This window comes from Delphinapterus leucas, chromosome 17, assembly GCF_059928025.1.
Source record: "Delphinapterus leucas isolate spDelLeu-1000000601 "Yukka" chromosome 17, BTC_Dleu_Yukka2, whole genome shotgun sequence".
In the NCBI taxonomy this organism is placed as follows: Eukaryota; Metazoa; Chordata; class Mammalia; order Artiodactyla; family Monodontidae; genus Delphinapterus; species Delphinapterus leucas.
The window spans coordinates 70,824,964-70,852,303 of NC_143145.1; the positions used below are offsets into that span (position 1 = coordinate 70,824,964).

At 35.5% G+C, this 27,340-nt stretch overlaps 1 protein-coding gene across 1 annotated transcript; it reads right to left on the reverse strand.

Moving 5' to 3' along the window:
- Positions 1-26,719, reverse strand: XKR9 (XK related 9). The gene is made up of 4 exons (XM_022595239.2): positions 25,599-26,719; positions 20,086-20,627; positions 8,729-8,949; positions 1-2,516 (listed from the first exon to the last, which is right to left on the reverse strand). Exons 2-4 carry the CDS (start codon positions 20,355-20,357, stop codon positions 1,888-1,890), a joined length of 1,122 nt encoding a protein of 373 aa, XP_022450947.1. The 5' UTR covers positions 20,358-20,627; positions 25,599-26,719; the 3' UTR covers positions 1-1,887.
- Between the last annotated feature and the right edge of the window lie 621 nt (positions 26,720-27,340).

Below are 27,340 nucleotides of genomic sequence, written 5' to 3' on the forward strand. Positions count from 1 at the left end.
TATGTAGGTATATAAATATAACCACTTCTGTTATTCAGTATTTATTTGTTTCATTTAGTGTAAAATCAAAATTGAAAACAGTAAACATTCAGAAAGTCAGTTTCTATAAATGCTCAGTACGTAACCTTCTCAAGGAACATAACTCTATTCTACATTTGTTTTGTATCCACAACAGTACCTAACAGAATGCTAGGCACAGAGTTAATGCTTAACATACTTATTATTTTCTAATAGCTTTGGTAGTTGAACCCTTCTTCCCAAAAGCTATACAGCAATTTTATATTAAGTTACAAGACTAAATATAGAAATGGACATTTTTTTATCTTGGTGATAGAGAAGGCTATTGTTTGGGGACTCACTCATTAAGAGCTGACCCAAGGAAAAGAAAGGGTAAAGAACTGAAAAAGAAAGGATAATTCGATGGAAAATGTGTCATTATTTCCAGGAGTTCAACCTAACACAACTGGTTTACGTATTACTCCTAGGACCAAAATTTAGTTCTTACTAGAAGGAATAATACAGAAAACTATTTAAATATGATTTGGTTACTTCAAGTGGTTTCCCCATTTTTTAGTCAAGTTTTTGGGTGTTTTGTTGTTGAGTTGCAGTTATTTCTATATTCTGGATATTAACCCCTTATCAAATATAGACATTTCCCCAAGGAAGATACACAAATGGCTAACAGGTATATGAAAAGTTGCTCAATATCACTAATAATTAGAGAAATGCAATTCAAAACTACAATGAGGTATCACTTCATACCCATTAGGATAGCCACTATCGCCACAAAAACAAAAAACAGCAACAGAAAATAAGTGATGGTGAGGATGTGGAGAAATTGTCATCTTTGTGCACTGTTAGTGGGACTGTAAAATGGTGCAGACATTATACTAAAACGGTATGGAGATTCCTCAAAGGATTAAAAATAGGAAAACCATATGATCCACCAATCCCACTTCTGGCTATATATCCCGAAGAGTTGAATGCAGGTTGTTGGAGAAACATTTGCAAATCCGTGTTCATTATAGCATTATTCACAAAAGCCAAGAGGTGGAAGCAACCCAATGATGGATAAATAAAGAAAATGTGGCATATATATATACAATGGAATATTATCCATCCTTTAAAAAGAAGGAGGGCTTCCCTGGTGGCGCAGTGGTTGAGAGTCCGCCTGCCGATGCAGGGGACATGGGTTCGTGCCCCGGTCTGGGAGGATCCCACGTGCCGCGGAGCGGCTGAGCCCGTGAGCGGCTGAGCCCGTGAGCCAGGGCCGCTGAGCCTGCGCATCTGGAGCCTGTGCTCCGCAGCCAAACGGGCCGCGGCAGTGGGAGGCACGCGTACCGCAAAAAAAAAAAAAAAAAAAAAAAATGGTTAAGATGGGTTAAAACGGTCAATTTTCTGTTTTTTCTTCCTCTTCCCTCCTTTCCCTTTTCCTCTACTCAATCTGTCCCCAACTCAAAATATATTCACTGAATCAAGAAAATAGAGGAAAGAAGAATGAGTATCCTGCTCTTCTCTTCCTTTTATTTCCCCACTACGAGTACATCAGTTTTAGTTCAGAAACAATGAGGGAAAAGTTGGAGGGAAGTTCAATTCCAGCCTTCTAATTATGGGAATGAGACCATTTCTTTCAGTTCAGGCTCAAGATGGCAACTCTACCAGGCCATAGGCAAATATATCTAAGTACCCAAGATCTTCAAAACCAAGTGAGAAATTAACTTAGATAATAAGAACATTATTATACCCTCTAACATTCATAATTAATGTACTAGAACTGCCCTCAAATTAGAGAAGGCAAAAATAAGACATAACACACATATACACAAACTTTTTCTTTACTAACCAATGAAACAAAAAATAAGAAAACATATCTCTTAAGTGAATACCTTATTCCATTAGGAAATACTTCATTCTACAATCTCTTTGAACTGGTTTTCCATCAACTTCATCCAGTTTTGTTTCTTCACTTCTGTTTGGGTGTAAAGTCCCGTAATAAACAATAAGAAAAATAATTCCAAGGAGAAGAGTAAGAGCTATAGTGATGCTGACAGGTATAAAATAGTCTGAATTAAAAACAGAGAGTGGGTAAGACCAGAACACAATCAATATCCCCAATGTGGCCAATACCCTTACAATATAATAACAAGACATTGGACATTTGGTATTCTGTCCCTTAATATTAAAAAATGTAAAGACAAGAATGAATCCAACAACAATCCTGTATATGAATTCCATACTTATGGAAGCACAAAAATCAGTTTGTTCTTTAAATGCCCACAATATACCTAAAAACCAAAGAAATAACAACAGGAATAAAGCAATCTTAACATTTAAGAATAAAAGAAGCACAACACTCAACATCCAAGATAATAATGTAAACAACTTGTAAAAGAGATATACGAGTTTAGGACAGGGTCCATTAAGGAGGTTTTTATCAGGTAAGGATTTTCTTAAAGCTACTTGATAATCAACAGTCGACCAAGAAATAGCACAGCAAGAGACCATGATGGCTGCATCTACAAAACAAAAATTTTTTTAAGATATAGTTATAGGAATAATAATAGCAATATTAAATTACTATATGCCATACATGCTTCATCTGTATATACACACCCATAAACACATCAGGTACTTTATATACTGATCTCATTTAATCCTTTGAAATAGATATTAATATTCCTGTATTACATATGAGGGAATTAATGCTTAGAGAATATATATACATTTCTTGACCCAAGTCACACAGCCACCAAGTTTCAGAGAGATGAGATTTGAACTGAAATTTGCCTGATTCCAAAGTTGGTGTGCTTAACCACTACATCAGACTGCTTTATAAGATTGTGAATAAATTCACTGGACAAATTTTATTGAGCAACTGGTACAATGGAAACTGCATACTCTGGAAGTTCTCTAAGAGACTACAGTTATAGTCCTAGCTTTTCCAGTCTTTTTGGCTTTGACCTTGGGCATATACCTAATTCACTAGGAAATGACATCATGAGAGAGAAGAGGGCAGGAAGAAAGGAAGGGAGAGAGGTTAAACAGAAAATTTAATGTAAGTATGAGGTATCAACAGCTCAATTTCCCATATCTTTAAGATGATGGATCAAATGAACAAACACGATCTAAAACTTACAAATTTCTGTAGGCTTGGCACCTTTATCCCATTTTTTCCCCAACAAATAACAGAAAAGTAAGTTCATTACTACTTTGGAAAGGCATGTCATTAGCCCCACTCTCAAAGCTGGAGACTGAGATTAGCTCAAGATGGTAGAGTAGAAGGATGTGAACTCAAAGCTGGGGACTTATAAAACTGAAAGCAAAGATATTAGAGAATTAGAAGGAAATAATTTGGAGTAAAATAGAGAATGCTCATCATTCCCATTTAGCCTCACTGGAGGGCTATATATTAGGATAGGAAGGCAGACTTAAGATAGATCCTCTAGTGAAGACGATTATAAATGTCTTTGTCAACTCTCCTGGTTTTAGCATATACCACTCTGAACTGCAAAATTAGTTGGGTTTCTTTTCTTTCTTCTTTAATTCAAAAATATTTGAATTAAAACATCACTTTCCCTTAAATTTCCCTGTGATATCTTTTTTATAGTTGGTTTTAATTTCTACCAAACCAGTACATATACATTGTTTTTGAAAGTTGGTAAGTGCTAAAGAACTTATAAGAAAATAGCAGTAGACTGCTCTACCCCTTCTCACCTCTTAGCCATGACTCTCAGAAAAAATTACTATCAACTCTTCTACCTTTACTTCTGACATGTATTGCCATATTTCTAAATGAAACACATACTGTGTTATTTCTTAATTTATCTACTTTAGACTCTGATTATTAATTTCCTACGTGGGAAGGGGAAATTTTTGCACATGCACACATATATACACACCCTCCTTCCATTTTCCTCTCCCTCCTTCTACCCAAAAGACTAACATCACTATTTTTGGTAAAATCAATATTCAGTGTTTACCCTATTATGACTACATAAGTACAGCCTCTTTGACTGCTCAGCCAAGTACTACATTCTGATCATATTTCCTTTCTTTTAAAACTTTTCATTGTTACTTACTTTGCTTAGTTTTTCATGACTCTTATCAGTATTTCTCAGCAAATTCTTCAAATTAATTAATTAAACTCCCCTATATACATCTATTAGGGTTTTTTTGTTTGTTTTTTGTTTTTTAATAATATGATCCTTCTGCTTAAAGGTGGCTGCTGTCAAGGTTTGCTTCCTGTCTTCCCAGAACTTCCCTTCACCTCTCTTCAGTGCTGACTTCCTGTTTCCTGTTCCAATATTTCCTTCTTGCTTCGTTCTCACGGTTTGATCAAGCATTCTCCAGACATTCCTGAGAAAAGTTGTACCTAAGCTAAACTTTTGAGACCATGTATGTCTCAAAATGTCTTTATTCTACCCTCATGTTTGATACACAGTTTCAACAGAAATAGAATTCAAAGTTTAAAAATGTTTTCCATTGAAACTTTGAAGTCATTGATCTATTAAATTCTAATCTCAAGTGTTATGGTTAAGAATTTCAAAGCCATTCAATTTCCCTATCCTTAAATGATCTTTATTTTCTCTCAAATCTTCTAGAATCTTATCTTCATCTTTGCGTCTCTGAAATGTTATAATGATGGACTTGGTATGGGCCGTTTTTACCAACCTTTCAATCTAGTAACCCACATCCTTCGGAGATATGCTGTTTTTATTCTTTGATGGCTTCCCTAGAAATCACAACATGCATATTAAACATATCAAAGTTTAAAGTTAATCAGTATTTTTACCTCACAGGTAGATTTATCATGAAGGTAGTGAAGCTTAAATTTCAGGGACCTACACTTGCCCAGACTCCTTCCAAGCCTGGCAAAGCCCTGGCCATGTGTTCACTTTGTCATATATATTTTATAAAAGTTGGAAAAATAAGGTATTTTCATTGCAGTTGCTAAAATTCCCTGTCTCTTACTTTTCCTCTCTCCCATTTTCCCTAGGTGCATTGAAGCAAGCTGTGGTCATTTTGGGGATCTGGCTAAAGGGAAATTGAGTTGAGAATAGTTTAGGCTTAGGGGGATATGTTTACAAGATTTGCTTGAATAATTATGATTAGTAAGTAACAGATCTAGGATTCTCAAGTAGTTTGCCTGATCTTAACACTTCACTATCTTGCTGTCAACAGGCCTTTGATTCCTTAATATTAAGGCATGATGGTCTATCCTCATCCAGCTGGCACTATTAGTTTGACATTATTTCCCATTTCCCACTTACCTACCTGTTTCCAATATTTTTTCTCCTCATTTTGCTAATCTAATCTGTACATTATACTCTATCCAAAAGGAATTCCTTGTCTTTGCCAAACCACGCCTTTGCTTATGCGTTTCTCCCGATATGAAATGACCTTGCCCAATCACATCTATACAGATTCTTATTAATTTCTTCTGATTTGACATTACTGACACCAGTAAAGAAAACAAAAGACTCCCACTATTCACTAAAGGACACATTGACAATAAACAAGTGTTGTCAATTCAAACAGTATTTAAAATTAGTTACTTCATCAAAAAAAATCTTGATATACTCTGATCTTATACCACATTATTGAAGACATTGGTAGAGTTGTCCCCAAATGTGACAACAATCAAAAAATATACTTATAATATTATGAATACTTTGTGAAGTTGAAACTTCTCTAAATTAAAAATAAACAAAAAACTAATTTCTATTAACTATGCTAGAAAAAAAGATTGAATTTTTCTTTTCTCTCTGTGGAAATTATATCATAAAATCATTATCAAATCAAAACCCAATCAGAGTACACAGCCAAAAGAATTAGATAAAAGAGTATTAAAATCATAAAAATATATTACTTTTCTTTCTCTTGTGAAATTTGTGGTATTGGTCAGCTTTCTTATCCCTGTAATTTACTGTTCTTTATTTTCTTTTTTAAAAAATGCTTACTTTCATGTCTTTTATGAATTGAACTGTGTTCTTCCAAAATTCATATGTTAAAGCCCTAACCCCCAATGTGACTATACTTTGAGATAGGGCCTTTAGGGAGATAATTAAGGTTAAGCAAGTTCATAAAGGTGGGGCCCAAATCTAATAGGACCGGTATCCTTGTAAGAATAGAAAGAGATACCAGAGATCTCTCTTTCTCTCCATACACAGAGGAAAGACATGTGAGGACACAGCAAGAAGGTGGCCATCTGCAACCCAAAGAGAGTCCTCACCAGAAACCAACCCTACTGGCACCTTGATTTTGGATTTCTAGTCTCCAGAACTGTAAGAAAATATATTTCTGTTGGTTAAGCTGCCCAGTCTATAGTATTCTGTTACGGCAGCCCAAGCACACTAACATAATTCTGTTTTCCTAATATTACATTCTTCTTTTCAAAAATAGGGTCTAATTGTTTTTGTTTTACACGCAGATCCACTTTTGCTTTACCTTTCTCCTGAACTATACAAGGAATTTAAAACAGTTTAACTCCATCCATCTTCCACCTGACTTTCATGCTACTGCTTGTCTTCATTCTATCTTTTTCTTAGCCACATAGTATTATTTCTGTTTATGCAGTCAAGTTTCATTTAGAGGTAGGTAACTTCACTTTTACCCTGAGGAGGGTGACTTTTGGAGTGCCAGTTTTACGGATTAGGATTTTCTACCAGATGTCCCTCCCTTGTGAAGACCCTGAGTTTTGTCTCCAGTCCTCCACACCCTGGGAAGCCATCAAAACTGAATCTGCTTGTTTATAAGGTTCAGTAAAAACCCTCAGGGTATAAAGCCTTCACAGTCCTACTCAACCCTGCTGCATTCCCACTTTCATGCATATTTTTGCCTGTTGTATCAGATTGTTTTAAGCTTTTATGAAGACTTTTGAAAATACTTAACCAATTGTTTTAGATAATTTCAGGGGGAGAGTTGATTCAAATAATCTAGCCTTTTAGTGGTGGTGGAACTGATTTGAATAACCCAAGTTTTCTAACTGCTTTCCATCTCCTAAATATTTGTTGACATTTCTAATCTGCTATTCTGCTCTGCATTCTCTTTGTCCTTATGGGTTTATACTGTTTTTACTTGTTACTCTCCTCTTTAGCATGATTTCAGAAGGAACAAAGATAAAAGTATTTGTTCAGTCTTCTGAAGTAGTTCTATATATAAACTGATTTTTTTTTTACATTTTGAATTATTCTTCCTGATTATCAAAACAATACATGGTTACTGTAGAAAATTTGGAAATTCAGAAAAGTATAAGGAAGATGAAATAGATAAAATCATTCACAATCCCACCACACAGAAGCAGCCACAGTTAACATCAGTAGATCTACCATAATACAGGTTGTAAACTCTATATGCTGAACTTTAGCTTCAGGGACTAATAAATCCCAACCCACAAATTCTTTGCATCACAAGGAAAAAGAGGTCTCATACACAGTAGGTTCATTTCAGTGGTGCACTAACAATCAAAGTAAAGGTAAAAATATTAGAAGGGGCTACAATCTAGAGGTTTGTGGGAAACTGGGACCAAGAAGACTGTTTGGGGAAATGAAGTGTTCTCACAGGTGAGTCTAGCATAGAGGGAACTCCAGGGGAGAGGACAATCTGTTACTCTGAGGTGAATCCAAGTCTGCATGGAATCCTAGTCACTAATGAAAACTGGGACTATTTTTAGCAAATAAATAGTTCTTTTAACATCTCAAATTAAACACCTATTAAAAGATTTTCTTAATGGAAATACCAAATTGTCCTTTAAAAATGTACATTTAACCCTAATGAGGAAATCTGCTATAAAAGAGCAACATATCAACCGATTTGCAAAACTTTCATTAGTTTTGTAGCACTTGCACTTTCACCCAATGATTGCGATTCTGGAATTTACCCTATGGCTAAACTTCACACATGCAAAAGAATGCATGCATAAGACTATTCACTGCAGCTTTTTTGCAACAGTAAAATATTAGAAACCACCTAAATTAACATAAAGAGGGAGCCTCTTAAATAATTCATGATACATCCATAATTTGTAATACTATGCTGATAAGAAAAATAAATGAGGGCGCTTTTTCTGTACTGATATGTTTAGATCTCCAAGATATGTTAAGTGCAAAAAACAAAGGTGGCTTTTATGCTACCATTTCTATAAAAAAAAGAGAGAGAGAGAGAGAAGGAAAGAGAAAGATAGGCTTTTACATTTTTTTTTCTGAAAGAATCATCAGAAAGCTGACAATAATAGTTTGTTTTACTACTGAATGTAAAATAGTTGGCTGGTGGGAAGCAGCAGCATAGCACAGGGAGATCGGCTCGGTGCTTTGCGATGACCTACAGGGGGTGGGATAGGGAGGATGGGAGGGAGGCTCAAGAGGGAGGGGATATGGGGACATGTGTATACATATGGCTGATTCACTTTGTTGTGCAACAGAAACTAACACAGTATTGTGAAGCAATTATACTCCAATAAAGATCTGTTAAAAAAATAAAAATAAATAAAATGTTCAAAAAAAATAGTTTGTTTTCTGGGCAAAGGAAGGGAAAGGAAGAAGGGGGAGGGAGACAGTATACCTTTATATACCTCAAAGTACCTTTGAACCATGTACTTCTTTTTCAAAGAAAACACATAATTCTAAAAAGAAAAACAATAAAAATAATTCTAAAACCTGCCAAAGAGTTACACAGTTGACATAAAACATCAGTGGCATCCATCTAACACAGGCTATTAAGAAAGACCTACACTGAGTGAAATTTTCTTGACCATGTTCCAGAAGGATGTAGAGCTGAAGAGCAAGTTGTGGGCAGCCTTCCAGGTAGGTCTCAAATAGCCTGAGCATGCTCAAATCTGTCACCCTATCTATAACTTCTTTATGAGGATCGATGTGTTCTTCCACGAAGTTATCCGTTTTGCTGGTGTACTTGAAAGCCACATGATAACCCTTTTTCAAGGCAAACCAATACCTGTAAAGTAAACATGAATATTTATCTTCAGTAATAGATTCTTTATAACATGTGTGTTAATTTACATAATAATTTTGGGAAAAAAGCAACATGTGTTTAAGAATAGAATTTTCCCACAAACTTTCTCTACCACAAATTTCTCTCAACTATGTAAATATTTCATTGTAGCTTTATTGAGGTTTAAGCCTCCACAATTTTTATTGCATGTCTGATGTGCCAGTGTGTGCTAGCACTGTTAAGCATACATGGGCTTCTCTCGTCTTCACAGTTATTATGAGAGATGAGTAGGTATTATTCCCAAATCACAGACAGGAAAAGTTAGGCTGAGAACAGTAGAGTGATTTGCTGAAAGTTACGCAGAGAGGAAGGGGCAGACCTAAAGTCCAAACCTATATCTTATCATTCCTAGTCTTAACCACTATTTTCTGAAAGACAAACTGCAATTTCCACTTCATGCAATTTATCTTAACTAAAAGACAAATACATGCCCTTATGATAATGTCAAGGTTGAAGATGAGATTCAATCTTCTTTCAGTTTAATCTAGCAAATAATTACTGTTGACCCTTGAACACGTGGAGTTAGGGATGCCAACCCTCTGTGCAGTCAAAAAATCCACACATAATTGATAGCTGGCCCTTTGTATCCTCAGTTCCACATCCGTGGATTCAACCAACCTCAGATCGTGTAGTACTGTAGTCTTTACTACTGAAAAAAATCTGCATATAAGTGGACCCACACAGCTCAAACCCATGTTGTTCAAGGGTCAGCTGTACTCCATAATCTACAAGGTGCTAGGCTCTGTGACCATTACCACCCTGGAAAACATAAAATTTCAAAGACTCCTAAAACATCCTTGCTCAGGCTCTCCTTTACAAAGAATTTTTAAATGAACATGACTTATCATCATCCAAGTAAAATTAATAACAAAAATAACTGAAACACTTATTTCAAAAATATCTGAGGCTAGCAATAAGACAACCAGGATTCTAGCCCAAAGCTTATCAAAACTCTTTATCTACACCTCAGTTTCCCCATATATAAAATGAGGGCAGTGATATATATCCTGTTTCAACTTGCTCCTTCTGTCAATGTTTCCCATTTCAGTAAATGGCACTAACATGCACCATGTTGCTCAGACCAAAAATGTGGGAATAATTTCCAACTTCTTTCTTTTTCTCATACCCTATAAAACTTCCTCAGCAGGTTCTGTTGGTTCTTAGCTCTAACTTCAAATATATCCAGATCTAAACACATCTTATCACTTCCACTGCCTCCATCCTAGTTTCAGCAGCCAACATCTCTGGCCTGGATTACTTTGATAACCTCATAATTGGTCTCTCTGATTCTACTCCTGCTTCCTATACATCCTATTCTCTACACAGCATCTAGATTGAACCTGTTAACCATAATTTAGATGTTATCCCTCCACTCGAAATGTTCCAATGATTTCCATCATACTTAGACTAAAACACAAAGTCTTTACCCCATCTTACAAAGCCCTCCATAATCTGCCTTTCCCTCTAATTTTCCCACAATTTCAGTGTACCTTTCTTACTGTTTTTCCCAAGTTAAGGGCCTTTGTCTTTGCTACTCCCTCTTCCTGGAACTCTCCTAAACCCCAGAGATTTTGCAAGTTTACTCCTTAACTTCATTCAGGTCTCTATTCAAATACCAGTTCCTCACAGAGGTCTTTCCAGATCACACCATGCATCGCATTCTATCTCTTTATCCTACATCATTTTTCTTTATCATCACTTGACACATTTTTGCTTATCTGTACCTTCTCACAAGAATGAAATCTGCATGAAAGCCGGGACTTTGTTTTGTTCACTGCTATATCCTGAGAAACTAAAATAGTACTGGTACATAGCCGCTCTAAGAAAATATTTACTGAATGAATGAATAAATGAGAGCTCATGACAATCTTTCCATAAAGATAAAGAGACAGTAGATATGAAAGGACTTTGGAAAGTTGAAAGTAAAACACAAATATAAGATATTCTCATTTTAAACAAGATGTATACATATATGGGTATGCAAAGATTCTTCACCTAGCAAATAAAAATATATTTTTACCATCACAGTTTTAGAATAACATGGTCCATTATATTCAATGCGGACTAGATGCCAGGGTAGAATGTCTACAAAAATGATGAAGACATGACCTCCACTTTCAATGACCTTACAACCTAATAGGAAGGTCAAGCCTATAAACTGCTAGCTGCAATACAAGGCAGAAGAAATAACCACTCAACAGAAATGTAAATACTATGTTGTAAAAGTATAGGAAAAAAAATGATTAACACTGTCTAGGATTTATAGGTGAGATTTGTAAGTGAATTTATGTTTGAGCCTTTTCTGGGTATCTGGCACAATAGGGAGTTCCTGTATGTATATTATGTAAGACTGATATGTAATACAGTATGTTCTTAAAGGTATCTATCCTTTTAAAGCAGGAGGATAGATACTGCTAATTGAAAAACTTGAAAAATTCACAAATATTAACAAGTACATGCCTAGAACAAAATCAGTACAGACACATAGAGTGAGAAAGCCAGTAGAGTACAGTGATTAAGTGTACAGACTCTAAAAAAGCCAGGACGCTTGGATTCAAATCCTTGCTCCATCACTTCCTAGTGATGCCTCAGTTTCCTCATCTGTAAAAGGGGGTAATCATCATATCTACCTCATTGGGTTGATATGAGGATTAAAGGAGTTAATACATGTAAAATGTTTAGACCAGTAACTGGCACATGTTAAGTGGTATATCAGGGCCTGTTAAACAAACAACAACAACAACAACAAAAAAAGATGGAGCTGTTTACAGATGTGCACATTAATATTTCCAGTGACTTTAGAGAGGAATATTTTCCAATTTTGTAGCAATTAATAGCAAACCTATACAAAGTTCTGCTTATCTGAGGATAATTTCATGAGAAGGGGAGTATGAATATAATTTTTTAATCAATAGGATATTGTTTCAGTTTTATGGGAGAAATGATGAAGAGGCCAAAGAAAAAGAAACAGAAGGAGCTTTCTTAGCATATTTTATCACAATGTATTCTTTTATTTGAGATAAAGAGGAAACAGCTTCCAGTGATGAGAGATTCCCTTGTATCAAGCTCACCTTCCTACTGATGACAATGATAAATTACAGACAAAATATTAAAGAAAACAAGGCACTAAAGAGCAACCAAAAGTAGAAAGAAGGATGAGGGCACTTAACCCTTGAAAGAAGGGAACCACACTGCATGAGATGCATTTATCTGGCTTTTCCTCTACCAGCATCCCACAGTCCAAATGGCAAAAAGTAGATACAGCTCAAGCAGAAAGTCGAATTATTACTGGCTCAAAGAGTGAGAGAACTAAGGTTGAATCTGCCAGAGTGGTTAGAAATTAAGAGGGATCCTAGAAAAGAGGGAGCCACAGAGTAAAAAACCTCCCAAATCTGCATATACCCTCCTTAAATCCTTGGCCAACCCCTTACTATGTATATCTAGGGTGAGGCTCCAAGGAACTGAGGAAAAATGGCAAGAATGAGCAGAGATTTTGGCAGCTGTCTACCACAGGGAAGAGTTTGGAGTTTAAGTTCCACCAAACTGGAGGGGCTTGGTAAATACTTCAAGCATCCCACTGAAACGCCAAAAGGGTGATACGTTAGGAGTAAAGACCATACTTCAGGTCTGTAAGACTTCCCCTAGGACTAAGAACAAAAGCAAAATAGACCTTCCCTAGCAAAGCCTAAAGCAAGCCTCTGTATCATGTCAAGGTAATTTGCCAATAATCTAACTATGCTTTCTCTTCAACGGAAGATAACAGAAACCAGAGTCTCTACAAGGTATCAATCACAATGTCCACTACACAATAAAAAATTAAGTGATATGCAAATTTAGAGGAAAATGTAACTTACGCTAAAGAGCATAATCAGTTAATAGAAACATATCAGTTAATAGGAACATAGCCACATATGACCCAGATATTGAAATTAGCAAACAAAACACAGAGAGAAAAAATTAGTGAAAAAAATTAACACAACCTCAATAACAAAGGTGTAATTGAAGTTCCAAAAGAAACAGAGAGAGAGAATGGGGCAGGAAAAAAAAAAAACTTGACAACATACTGGCGAAAAATATTTTCCAAATTTGATCAAAAACAACATAAAGCTCAACGAACCCAAACAGAAAAAATAAAAACAAAACAATATGTAGGCCCAGAAGACAACTATATCAATAATTACAGTAATATATGAAATGTAAATGGATTAAAAGTTTCAATAAAAGATTGTCAAACTGGATAAAAAAATCAAGATTCAACTCTATATGATTTGGAAGAGACTCTCTTTAAACATAAAGACACGGATAGTTTGAGGGACTTCCCTGGTGGCACAGTAGTTAAGAACCTGCCTGACAATGCAAGGGCCACGGATTCAAGGCCTGGTAGGGGAAGATCCCACATGCCGTGGAGCAACTAAGCCCATGTGCCACAACTACTGAGACTACACTTTAGAGCCTGCGAGCTGCAACTACTGAGCCCACGTGCCACAACTACTGAAGCTCACGCACCTAGAGCCCATGCTCCACAACAAAGACAAGCCACAGCAATGAGGAGCCCGCGCACTGCAACAAAGAGTAGCCCCCACTTACCGCAACTAGAGAAAGCCTGCGCGCAGCAACGAAGACCCAACGCAGCCAAAAATAAATAATAAAATAAAATTAAAAAACAAAAAAGACACAAATAGTTTGAAAGGAAATCACAAAAAAATAGTTAGTATGGCTATATTAGTATCCCAGACAAAATAGATTTCAAATCAAGGAGTATTAACAGAGATAAAGAGTCATGTCATAATGATATAAGAATCAATTTTTCAAGAAGACATCTGAATGTACCTGATAATAGCATTTGAAGATACACGAAGCAAAAATTGTCAAAGTGCAAGGAGAAAAAGATAAGTCCACAATATTAGAGTGTTTTAACACTCATCTCTCAGTAATTGAAAGAAAAGGTAGAGGCCAAAAGAAAAAAATCAGTAAGAATATAGCAGATTTTAATAATATGTTTAATAATATGTTTAATAATAATATGCTTAATAATATGTTGATACATATTGCCCTAATTTATACATTTATAGAACACTACACTCAACAAGAGCAATTTACAAATTCTTTTCAAATGCACATGGAATATTCACCAAGTTAGACTATATGTTGGGCCATAAAACAAGTCAATAAATGTAAAAAGGCTACAATCACACTAATTATGTTGTCTGATCAAAACAACATTTAATGAGAAATCAACAACAATAAGATACCTCGGAAAATCCTCAAATATTTAGAGATTTAAGTAAAGGGCCCAGATCCTCAAGTTTCATAAATATTGCACCCTAGGAAATTTGAACATTACCAGATGACCTCTCTCTAAAGCATTTTAAATAGAAGAATAGGTAAGAAAAAATGTTCAACTATTTAATGCCCATTTAAGAAACTCCATAAAGAAGGGCCCAGGGACCTGCGGAAGGAAGGAGACTCATCTCCATTGTACTTTCTTTCACACGATTTGAACTTTTTTTACCAGTTATTTTAAAAGAGCAACAATAACTTCCATATTTTAAATAATACAAATGCCTTTCATATACCCATCAAAGGAAAAGTCTCCTTTGGCAAGGAGAAAGGTTTTATCACAAATAGTACATAAAATGGAAATACAGAAGTGTCATCTAATTTATATTCTGGAAAATGAAATGTTCTACTCCACAGACCCCTGAGCAGTGAGAACATACTTAGTAGCAACAGGCACTTACACCTAATAAATAATTCATGCTGACATTCCTTGTCTTTCATCTACCAACACAAACTCAATTTATCTATTCTGTAGGGAAGTGAATCTGTAGTTCAGTAAATCTCAGGTTTTTCCATACTTAGTTTAGACAGACCCTTGGATAATTTTCCCATTTTTATGAACTTATGTTTTAAATTAATTATGTTTTAATTTTTGCTCATTTCTCACTATTCATCTCAGTATTCTGCCACTTCCTGCACTAAGAAAATACAAAGAAAAAGAAAAACAAAAAGAGGGAAGTGTCTGTTTATCAAGAATCTGTTTATCACTAATAGCAAACCTAATTCAATTTTTCCTTTTCTTCTTTTTTTGTTTGAATAGGCAAAATATTCAAATAATTCAAACATTTTTAAAAAAGTTATTCGCTGAAAAAACTCCATGCCACTCCTATGACCTAACTACCCAGTTTTCACCCTCCCCTATGACCATGAGAATTCACGGTTACTACTTTCATGTGTACCCTTCTAGAGTTTCTTTATGCATATACAAGCAAGCGTAAGTATATATGCCTTTTCACCACTTTGTTTTACACAGACTGTAGCATATCATACCTGCTGTCTGCACCTTGTCTTTTCACTTAAAAGTACATATTGGAGATCTTTCCATTTCAGTACATAAACTACTTTATCATTCTTTGTAATAGCTATGTAGTGTGCCATTGCATAGGTATACCATAAACTCTACCAACAGACATTTCAATTGTTTCTAATATTTTGCTGTTACAAAGAATACTACAATTGAAAAGCTGTGCATATGTCATTTTACATGTCTGCAAGTACGATAAATTCCCAGAAGAGGAACCTCTGGCCTAAAGGTATGTGTATTTGAAATATGGTCAAACTGCCCTCCACAGGGATGGTGGGCAATCCATACTCCCATAACCAATCCATACTCCCATCAACAAAGTATGAGAATACCTGTTTTCCCATGCCTTACCAAGAGAGCGTATTATCATTTGGATTTTTGCAAGTCTGGTAGGTGAAGAATATCTCAGCGAAGTTTTAATCGGCAATTTTAAAATTATGAACAAGGCTTAGCATCCTTCAGACAACTTAAGAGCCATTTGCATTTCCTCTTCTCTGAACTATCCTCACTGTTTTCCCATGTTTCAATTGGGTGGATGACCTTTTTCTTTTTGACTTCAGAAGCTCTTTAAATACTAAAAGACTAGTCCTTTTTCTATTCAAAATTGCAAATATTTTCTCCTGTTAAAGCTGTTTTCCTTTTTGCTTTGCTTTTGTTTGTTTGGGAGATTTTTGCTTTTTTTAATTAGCATGCATTTTTTATTATCAAATCTATAATTTTTATAGCTTAGGGATTTTAAGTTATGGTTAGAAAGGCTTTCCCCATTTCAAGGCTATAAAGGAATTTTCCCATGTTTTCTTATAATATAAGTATTTTTACATTAAATATTTGATTCATTTGAAATTTATCCTGGTGTCTGGTATTTTACCTAGATGTATGGTCCATAACATGCAATCTGAAATTATCCCAACTCTAAAGTGAATCAAAACCGTTACTGTTCTTATGCTGCATATACTGGCCATTGCTTCCTCTTACTTCCATTCTGGTCAATTTCTACAATCTGTGGTCTGTCCACTTGAATGGCAAACAGGGGAAAAAACTATTTTCTTGTCCTTGTGGTTTGGGATTTAGTGTTGGGGGTTGGGGAGGGGTGGGGTGCCTAGTGCTGCTCCAGAAACAAAACTCTGCCAGTTTATCCTTTCAGATTGTCTTCTGGTTAGGAGGAGTTAGAGCACATGTTCTGTCATATCAAAGACTGAGAAGCTGAAGACATAAACTACAACATTTTAAAACTCTCCCAATACTGTACTCATCTCTATGTTTCTATCAATATACTTCTAAAGATTTCACCTTTATCACAGAACAGGCTAAACTCTTTTCAAGATCACGTGCCATGTTAGAGCACAGGCTAACCCTGAACTTTGTGTGAAGGTCCAGTTATAATTCACATATTTTTTTCCAAATGGCTACCTACTTGTCCCCACATCCCTAACTACTAAGCAAAGAAATCAGTAAGAATGAAGAATCTCTGTATGTACAAGGGAACTCCCATAAGACTATCAGCTGACTTTTCCACAGAAATTTTGCAGACCAGAGGGAGTGGCGCCATACAGCCAAAGTGATGAAAGGAAAAAACCTACAAGCAAGCATACTCTACCCAGCAAGGATATCATTCAGATTTGAAGGAGAAATATAAAGTTTTACAGACAAGCAAAAGCTAAAAGAGTTCAGAACCACTAAACCAGCTTTACAAGAAACGTTAAAGGAACTTCTCTAAGGAAAAGAGACCACAACTAGAAATATGAAAATTATGAAAGGAAAAATCTCATTGGTAAAGGCAAATATACAGTAAAGGTAGTAGATCAACCACTCATAAAGCTAGTAGGAAGGTTAAAAGATAAAAGTAGTAAAATCATCTATATTCACAATAAGTAGTTAAGGGATACACAAAACAGAAAGATGTAAAATATGATGTCAAAACAGTAAACATGGGTGGTAGGAAGCAAAAATGCACGGTTGTTAGAAAGTGCTTGAACTTAAACCATCATCACCTTAAAATAATCACTTATCAGTATAATGATCAGATTGTTATACATGAACCTCATGGTAATAACTAACCAAATATCTATAATAGATATACACACAAAAGAAGAGAAAGAAACCCAAACATAACACTAAAGATAGTCATCAAATCACAAGGGAAGAGAGCAAAAGAAGAAGAAAGAAGCCAAAAAGAACTACAAAACAACCCCCAAACAGTTAACAAAATGGCGATAAGACATATCTAACAATAATTACTTTAAATGTAAATGGACTGAATGCTCCAGTCAAAAGACATAGACTGGCTGAAAGGACACAAAAACAAGACCTGTATATATGCTGCCTACACGAGACTCACTTCAGATCTAAAGACATACAGACTGAAAGAGAGAGTATAGGAAAAGGTATTCCATGCAAATGTAAATCATAAGAAAGCTGGGGTAGCAATACTTGTATCAGACAAGATAGACTTTAAAACAAAGACTGTAACAAGAGGCAAAAAAGGACTTACATAATGATAAGGGGATCAATCAAAGAAGAAGATATAACAATATGGGTATACATATGTACCCAACATAGGAGCACCTAAATACATAAAGCAAATATTAACAAACATAAACAGAGAAATTGACAGTAACACAACAATAGTAGGAGACTTTAACAACCCACTTACATCGGTGGAGAGACATAAGATCCAGACAGAAAATCAGTAAGGAAACACTGGGCTTAAATGACATTAAACCTGATGGACTTAACAGATTATATATAGAACATGCCATCCAAAAGCAGCAAGATATACATTCTTTTCAAGTGCACATGGAACATTCTCCAGGATAGATCACATGACAAGCCACAAAACAAGTCTCAATAAATTTAAGAATACTGAAATTATACCAAGCATCTGTTCTGACCACAATGGCATGAGACTAGAAATCAACTATGAGAAAAGAATGCAAAAAACAAAAACAATATGCTACTAAACAATCAATGGATCACTGACAAAATCAAAGAGGAACAAAAAATACCTGGAGACAAATGAACATGAAAACACAATGATCTGTGGAACACAGCAAAAGCAGTTCTATGAGGTAAGTTTATAGTGATACAAGCTTACCTCAGAAAACAAGGAAAATCTCAAATCAACAATCTAACACGTAACAGTCATGTTAGATACAGCAAGAAGGTCTACCTTAAATTTGTTTGGAGTCCCAGAAGGAAAAGAGACAGAAATATGGTAAAGAAAATGTTAGAAAAGATAATGGCTGAGAATTGTGCAGAATTCATGGAAGATAATAATCTATAGTATCAAGAGAACCAGCAAATCCCCAGCAGGAGAAATAAAAGTAAATGTATACCTGGATATATCATAAACTTTAGAAACCCAAAGATAAAGAGAAAAATCATAAGAGCAGCCAGAGGGAAAAAAAGAAGACAAAATACTTTTAAAGAGCAACAGTAAGACTGACATTTAACTCTTCAATAGTGACAATGGAAACAAAAAGATGAGAGAATATAATATACAGAGAGAAAATAACTACTCATCTAGAATTCTACTGCCACTAAAATCCTTCTCAGGAAAGATGGCTATTAAAATGGCCCAACTTCAGGGCTTCCCTGGTGGCGCAGTGGTTGAGAGTCTGCCTGCCGATGCAGGGGGCACGGGTTTGTGCCCTGGTCCGGGAAGATCCCACATGCCACGGAGCGGCTGGGCCCGTGAGCCATGGCCACTGAGCCTGCGCGTCCGGTGCCTGTGCTCCGCAACGGGAAAGACCACAACAGTGAGAGGCCCACGTACCGCAAAAAAAAAAAAAAAAAAAATGGCCCAACTTCAAAACCTAACTGTAGCAAAATAATACGTTATCCTCTTAATATGTCTTTATTTTTTTTACACCAGTCTTTAAACTTTTATTTCACACCATGCAAGGTCAATTATAACATTAAAAAGTGACAACAGCTATAAGCTGCAATTTTATACATTGTAAATGTCCATTTTCAAAAGCTGAATTACCATGTTGCCATAACAGCTAGGCTTCAATTCAACTGTTTATACAGATAAAATTTACTATGAAAAACAATGATTTTATATCTGTCTTTAATTCTTCTCTTTACCTTTAATATATATATCGCTTTGAACAGAATTAAATCTCTTAAGATAATGAAGAAAAGGTCATATGAAATTAGGTATATGGAGAATCACAGAATTCTCAAGGCTTATTTAGATTCTATTTCCTTTAACCAGAAAACAGGCTTTAAACAACATGATTCTTAAGGTTGTTTTTAGTTCTGTGGATGATTCTGTACCAAGCTAACCACATGGTTACTGCGTTACTGCAGTAAAAATTTCACTTCATTAAATCAATGGTACAATTAACTTAAAAAATTAAGTGCTCTATCAGAGTTGCAAGTGAAAGGCTATATTTACATAATCAGTCTTAAAATATAAAATAGATGAGAAAAGATTCACAAGACATAGAAATGAGTCCTTTTCCTTCTCATAAAAAAGTAATAACATATTAGAAAAAGTAACTTAATTAGGTAAATTAAAACATTATGTTAATGAACCTGGAAAATTCTGAGAGTTCAATGACTCACACAAGCTCTGCTAGTGAGAAGCAAGTAACCCTTGTGCTACATGCAAATAGGGAACCTTTGTACATTTGACTACCCAGATACAGAAAGGTAGCTTCTGTCTGAAAAAAGAATAATAGTGTTAATGATCAAAAGTATATGCTCACCTTGTAAAAACTCCTCCTTGCAAGCAATGAAGTAGAAGAAAACAATGCTGACTTTCTTGGCCTGATTCCTTTAAATCGTCCTTGAACCAAGAATAACTAAAACACTGGACCACAAGTGTTCCAAAGAGCATAAAGCTCACTGTTAAAATACCGAAAACATACTGTCCCTCATAGAAAAACCTGACAGACACCCAGATATCCACAATTAAATCAGTTACATAGATTATAATGCCAAGAACAGACATCATAAAATTTAACTTAGTATATTTCATTATGAATCACTATATCTCTTGGTTATCTGCCTCCTTCTCTCATACAAAAAGAAAAAAAAAGAACAAATATTAGTGCATCCTTTCGTGTAGCACTGAATTTTAATTTCTACTCCCTAAATCTATTTAAAAGAAAGAATAAATATTATGAAATTGGAACACTAAAACCAAAGTGACTAATTTTAACTTTCTTTTCTAAACCTCTAATCCAGTTGTTACAAGGCTTTATTCAATCTTCTGTCTCACAGTGTTCTTCATTACAGCTGCCAACACCTAAAATGAAACATCATAAAAGATGCTAAAAATCTTGAGTATAGTATTAAAAACCCTAGGCCATGACTTTATCAAAGTCCTACTTTTTCTAAAAATAATATATTACCACTAAATATACTTTTTATAACATATAGCTTTGGGAAAGTAAAGTGTCAGAGATATACTTAATAGTTGACAACTTCCTCTCAGACTACTTACCTTTTAAAACACATAACCTGCTCACAAAGACATTTACCACAGGACCATTTATAGTGGCAAAAAACTGGAAATCATCTAAAAGTGTCAACAAAAGGAATTAATAAATAATGGTAGAGTCATAAAATGGATTACAAAGCTACTAAAAATATATTTAACAAAGGTACAGTAGCTGTGAAAATTCTTAATATGCTTTTTTTAAAGCATTTTTTTAAATTTATTTGTTTAGTTAGTTAGTTTTGGCTGCATTGGGTCTTCATTGCTGCGCGCGGGCTTTCTCTAGTTGCAGCGAGCGGGGGCTACTCTCCGTTGCAGTGCACGGGCTTCTCATTGCGGTGGCTTCTCTTGTTGTGGAGCACGGGCTCTAGGCACATGGGCTTCAGTAGTTGTGGCACGCGGGCTCTAGGGCACAGGCTCAGTAGTTGTGACACACGGGCTTAGTTGCTCCGCGGCATGTGGGATCTTCCTGGACCAGGGCTCAAACCCGTATCCCCTGCATTGACAGGCGGATTCTTAACCACTGCGCCACCAGGGAAGTCCCGAAAATTCTTAATATGCTTTGATACAGCAATTCCATCTAAGAATCAAGCATAGGGAAATGCTTAGAAATGTGCAGAAAGATATATGCTCTTTGCAGAACCTTTTTTAAAATAGCAAAAAATTGAAAACAACCCAAATGACAACTGAGAAGCCTAATTCAATAAATTATGGTACATCCGTACTAAAGAATACACCATGCAACCTTTAAAAAGAATGAAGTAGCTTTGTATAACCTACTTTGGAAGATCTAAAGACACATCAAGTGAAAAAAGCAAGTACCAAAAGGATAAATATAGCATATTGCAATATATGCTTCCTAATTATACATGGAGAGGAGAAAGGAGTTGGGAGTAGGAAGCAAATGCAATTTTAATCCTTTAAATATTCTTTCATATTGTTTGAGTTTTTTACAACAGACATGTACTAAGGTATTATATAATTTCTTAAAATAAAAACAATAGTAAATGATATTTATAAAGAATTTTGATGACTGGAGAAAGTATTTATTCTACTAATAATAGCTAACATTTACTTACCACTATGTGCCAGGCATTGAGCTAAATGCTGTACATAAAATGTCCTCATTTAATTCTTACATCAAACTTAGGAGGTAGATATTACTATTGTGAGCCCTATTTTATAAACGTAAGCTGAAAAGCAATCCGCAGATGAGATGTGTGTGACTCAACAGTGGTTTCTTTAACTGTCCTTTTTTTTTTTTTTTGGCCATGCTGTGCAGCCAGGGATCGAAACCATGCCCCCTGCAGTGGAATCGCAGAGTCCTAACCACTGGACCGCCAGGAAAGTCCCTAATTAATTGCTAACATTTCATACAAAAATCTAGAATTTTCCCTGCTACTGAAAAACTCAAAGATCTGCTACAGTAGACTATCATTCCTTCATCAGCAGTGGGCACCCTCCAATGGCATAGGCTCTCTCAAGTTCACCACAGTAGCCAGCCACCACACTTCAGTCATTTCAACAGCTGGGTCTCAATGCCAATTCACCTACCTAATAGCTGTGTGGCCTTAAATATGCTCCTTTACCTCCCTTTGTCTTATTTTCTTCCTCTGAAATATGGAGATAATAATGGTATATACCACAGAGGGTTACTGTGAAGGTTAAGAAAGATAATATATATAATACATACAAACCTCTAGAAAAGTACCTGGCATAGTCAGGGCTTAATAAATGTTAGTTATCATTATTATCTTGCCTGTCTGCCTGACATCTGTAAGCGTCTGCATTTGCAATCTTTGACTTCATTTTAAAGAATGTTAAGTGAAAAAATACTATGTTATAATCTCAAAGCTTTGAAAATGCAAAGGAAATATGACTGGAGAAATACAAAACATGTTAGCAGTGATTTTATCTGGGGAATTAATGGTATTATAGATGATTTTTTTCTTCTTCATTCTTTTCTATATTTATGGGCTGAATACTTTCCCCCCAAAACTCATATGTTGAAGTGCTAACCCTCAATGTGACTGTATCTAGAGATAGGTCTTTACGGAGGTAATAAGGTTGAAAGAAGTCACAAGAATGGGTCCCTAATCCAATAGGACTGGTGTCCTTATAAGAAAGGACACAGCAAGAAAGGAGCCATCTGCAACCCAAAGAAAGAGGCCTCACCAGAAACCAATCTTGCTGGCACCTCGATGTTGGACTTTCAGTCTCCAGAACTGTGAGAAAAATTAATTTCTGTCATTTAATCCACCCAGTCTGTTGTATTCTGTTAAGGCAGCCTGAGTAGACTAACACCCTGTGTTCTATAAAGAACATTTATTACTTTAAAAACTAGGAGGAGAAAGTGTTACTTAAAAAGAACACACAACCTAATACTTAACAGTGTTCTTGTCATTTTAGCACTTTTAAGTATTTTGTTTAAAAGTCTTCAGAATAATATTAAAAGATATTTCATTCTTCTTACAGAAAAAAACGAAAGCTCATTATCACTACTTTTCCTGTCAAGAATGTTGTGGCCAAACAGGATGGAAAAATAATTTTAAAATCTGAGTATTTCCAATCTAGCAGGCCACGAATTTCCCTGCAATAAGTTTCTAATCTTAAAATGAAAGACATCATGCCCAGTATAAGCATGGAGCTTAGGAGGATGAGATTTAATCAAAAGGTTCTGTTTAATTGAATATTTACTTAAACCTACCATGTGCTATTTTAAGCTCTTGAGATAGATCATGTGACAAAAGAGACAAAAATCCCTGCCATTATGGAACTTACATCCTAGCAGAGAAAGATAGTCAATCAACGATAAAAATAATAAGTAAATTAGGTATCATATTAGAAGGTGATAAGCACTATAGAAAGAACAGAGCAATGTTAAGGGAAATCAGGAGTTGGAGTAGAGGCAGGTGCACCACAGGTTGCAATTTTAATTAGAATGGTCAGAGCAGGCCTCACTAAGAAGGTGGCATTTGAGTAATGAAATTAGCCATGTGGCTGTCATATGAAAAAGATTGCCAGGTGGAAGGAATAGTGAGTTCAGAAGTCTAATGTACTAGATTTTGAGCATGTGGAACAAAATTCCACAGAATATTGGCAGATGCCTTAACATGGTTATATTGGATGTGTTTAATGTGTACCCAAGTCCTGTTTTAACATCATTTAAAAAAATGTACTTTCCTAAGCTTTACTATCTAGGAAAAAAAATATTGCCATATATAGTAGAAGAATAGATAGTAAGAATAGTAGCTACCACTGCTGAGTATTTTCTATGTGTGAAGTGTTTTACAAACTTTATTTTATTTAATTCTCACAAATTTCTATAAGAAGGGTATCATTGGTCCCATTTTACAGATCATGGAACTGAGGCTTAGAGATGTTGGTATTTAGGTGAGTTATCTCTAATGAGTAAACTGATTTCAATATACAGGCACACCTTGGAGATACTGCGGGTTTGATTCCAGACCACCACAATATAGCAAATATCGCAATAAGTGAGTCACACACATTTTTTGGTTGCATATAAAAGTTATGTTTACACTATACTGTAGTCTATTAAGTGTGCAATTCTGTCTAAAAGGCTGTGCATTAAGTGTGCACTGTGTCTAAAAAAATGTGTATACATTAATTTAAAAATACTTTATTGCTAAAAAATGCTAACCATGATCTGAGCCTTCAGCGAGTCAAAATCTTTTTGCAAGAGTAAAAGTTCACTGGGACTTCCCTGGTGGTCCAGTGGGTGAAACCCCATGCTCCCAATGCAGGGGCCTGGGTTCGATCCCTGGTCAGGAAACTGGATCCCACATGCCACAACTAAGAGTTTGCACGCCGCGACTAAAAGATCCCACGTGCCGCAACTAAGACCCAGCGCAGCCAAATAAATAAATTTTTTTTTAAAAAAAGAGTAAAAGATCACTAATCACAGAACACCATAACAATATATAACAAATATAACAATAATGAAAAAGTTTGAAATATTGCGGGAATTACCAAAATGTGACAGTGACACAAAGGGAGCAAATGCTGTTGGAAAAATGGTGCTGGTCGACTTGCTCAATGCAGGGTTGCCAAAATCTCCAGTTTGTAAAAACCACAATATCTGAGAAGCACAATAAAGCAAAGGGCAATAAAACGAGGTAGACCTCCATGTGTGCATTTCTTAATCACTCTCCCCACAAAGAGAGCTTCCTTTACCTGGCATGTATAAGGAAAACACTAGCCATTTTGAGACAAGATTTACAAGATGGGAAAAAATAATTTCTAAGAAACTTAGAAATTGCATTACTGGCAGAACATCAGACTCAATAAACTAATCTGATCTGGCAACTTCTAAATTCCTAATTTAGTGAAACAGAACATAACGCCAACTAGAAGGAAAACTACACAGCAAAGTACATAATAAACATAGCAGCTCTCATAAAAAAGGGCCTGCAGCTCCTTCAGTAACCACATAGTTGTATAACTTGCATGAAGGATAGTTCATCTTTATCCCTACACTTGATCACTGTTCCAATACCACCTTAGCAGAAATAATGCCACCTACAAAATTTGACTTCAGTTAGAGAATTCAGGACACTTACTGACGTAATAGGACAGTTTCAATACAATTTCATTCAGAGGTCAACCCAGCTATGTGGCTACCTGGCTGCCAGCCAAAATACATAACCTTTGCCCACTGTAGATGATCTCTTCACAATAAAGAAGATACCTGAAAGAAATACAAACAAGCAGACTTTCATTTATCAGTCAAATTTAACATGTAAAATACAGGCTTACTTGTTACATATAAGAAGCCTTCTTTAACTCAAAGTCCCTTCTGGAGAATCTTCATCTTGGGAATCTTTCATTTCTTCTTCACTGAAAATAAGCATAATTAAGGGATGCGTAAACCTTGAACGTCGAAACTAAAATGAAACTGAAATCACCTGTTAGTCATATGTGGGATTTTCTAATCCAGTGATAACAGAGTCTGTATCATTGTGACCACAGTACACTCCTTTTTAACCATCACATTGGGGGAAGGAATTACATGGCTCCTTTTACAGGTTGACTAGGTTACAAGCCTTTACTGTATTATCAATTAAGTTTTAAGAAGACACAACTTGCCTCACAGTATATCTAAGTGGACAATTCATGTTTGAAAGGGAGAGAGAGATTCTTGAATCTGAAATACTCTAATAAAGAATTTATCATTAACAGAGCCTACTTATTTTTTCAAACTGTATATACCTTCTCAAACCCTATGCCCCAAGAATATATGATTGTTGGTTTCTATTTCGAAAATAAACACTACAGTTCTTCTATTTCCAAGCCTTTGCTCAAGTTATTTACTATTTACTTCTACCTCCATCTTCCTGAAGTCCTATCAGTCTTTAAGAATCAGCTCAAAACCCACCCCCTCTAAGTTTTCCGAGATCTTCCCAATCAATTTGATTCTCTCCCTCCTCCTTGCAATCCCATCACTTCAGCTATACTTCTCTAGGATTTACCCACATATGTTTTAAAATAAGATCATATACATCTCCTTCCTGGTAATACACCTCTAGAAAGCTAACTATCTTATTCATTTTAACACACACCCACACGTCCACAACAGTAAATGTAACTGAACAGAATGTAAAAATCATTGGTCTTATTTGTTGGGGAGGAACTTAAACTTCAAGTCTCATTGCTAAACATATTCACAAAGACTCAATTTTCTCTCTGTAGCCTATATCTTTCTTCTGAGCCCAACCCATATATGTCTGTAGATTTCTTTATGGGGATATCCCACAACCACCTCAATTTAAACTAGTCTAAAACAAGTTCATTACCTACCCTCTGTTCCTCCTCTTCTGCTAGTGTCTAATGTCTCCTTCTATGACCCTAGTCACTTAACTTTTAAATTATTTGTTGGGCCCATTTCTTCATCTACCCAGTGAAGAGCTTGACAATGAATTCAATGAAATCTTGATGGAAGGCACAAGGGAAATTTTAATTTAAAAAAAAAAAAAAAAGCTAAGGGACAAGAGAATGGAGCTGCCCATGTAATCAGTTCCACCCTCTTTTCAAAGGTTTGCTGACTTTCCAGCAGAGAATTTTTAGAAAGGGAAAATAGCTTCTTGCCTGAAGAGCTATTAACAGATAGCAGACAAATAAATAAATATTGGTAAGCTGAAAATACCTGATGTAGGGAATTTTGATGGTTATTCCAAGCAATTTTTAAAGGACTTATTGCTTGCCTTCCCGTTGCAAAGGGGATAATTTACATGATTATTTCAATGAAGGTTTTTGAAACACAGGAAGAAATAGACCTTTGAGACACAGGCAAAGAAATCTGTCACACATAATCCAGGTGTGTTTTCAAGAAATCTGGAGTATTAAACTGATGATTTGTAAAATAAATACTGTATAAATAGCAAGAGTCCTTCCTTCAGGAATTCCTGACAAAAAAGGATGTTAAAAATGCATGTCCATGTTTATTGCTAGTAAATAAAAACAAAATTAATCTTTGTATATTAAAAAAAAAATGCACGTCC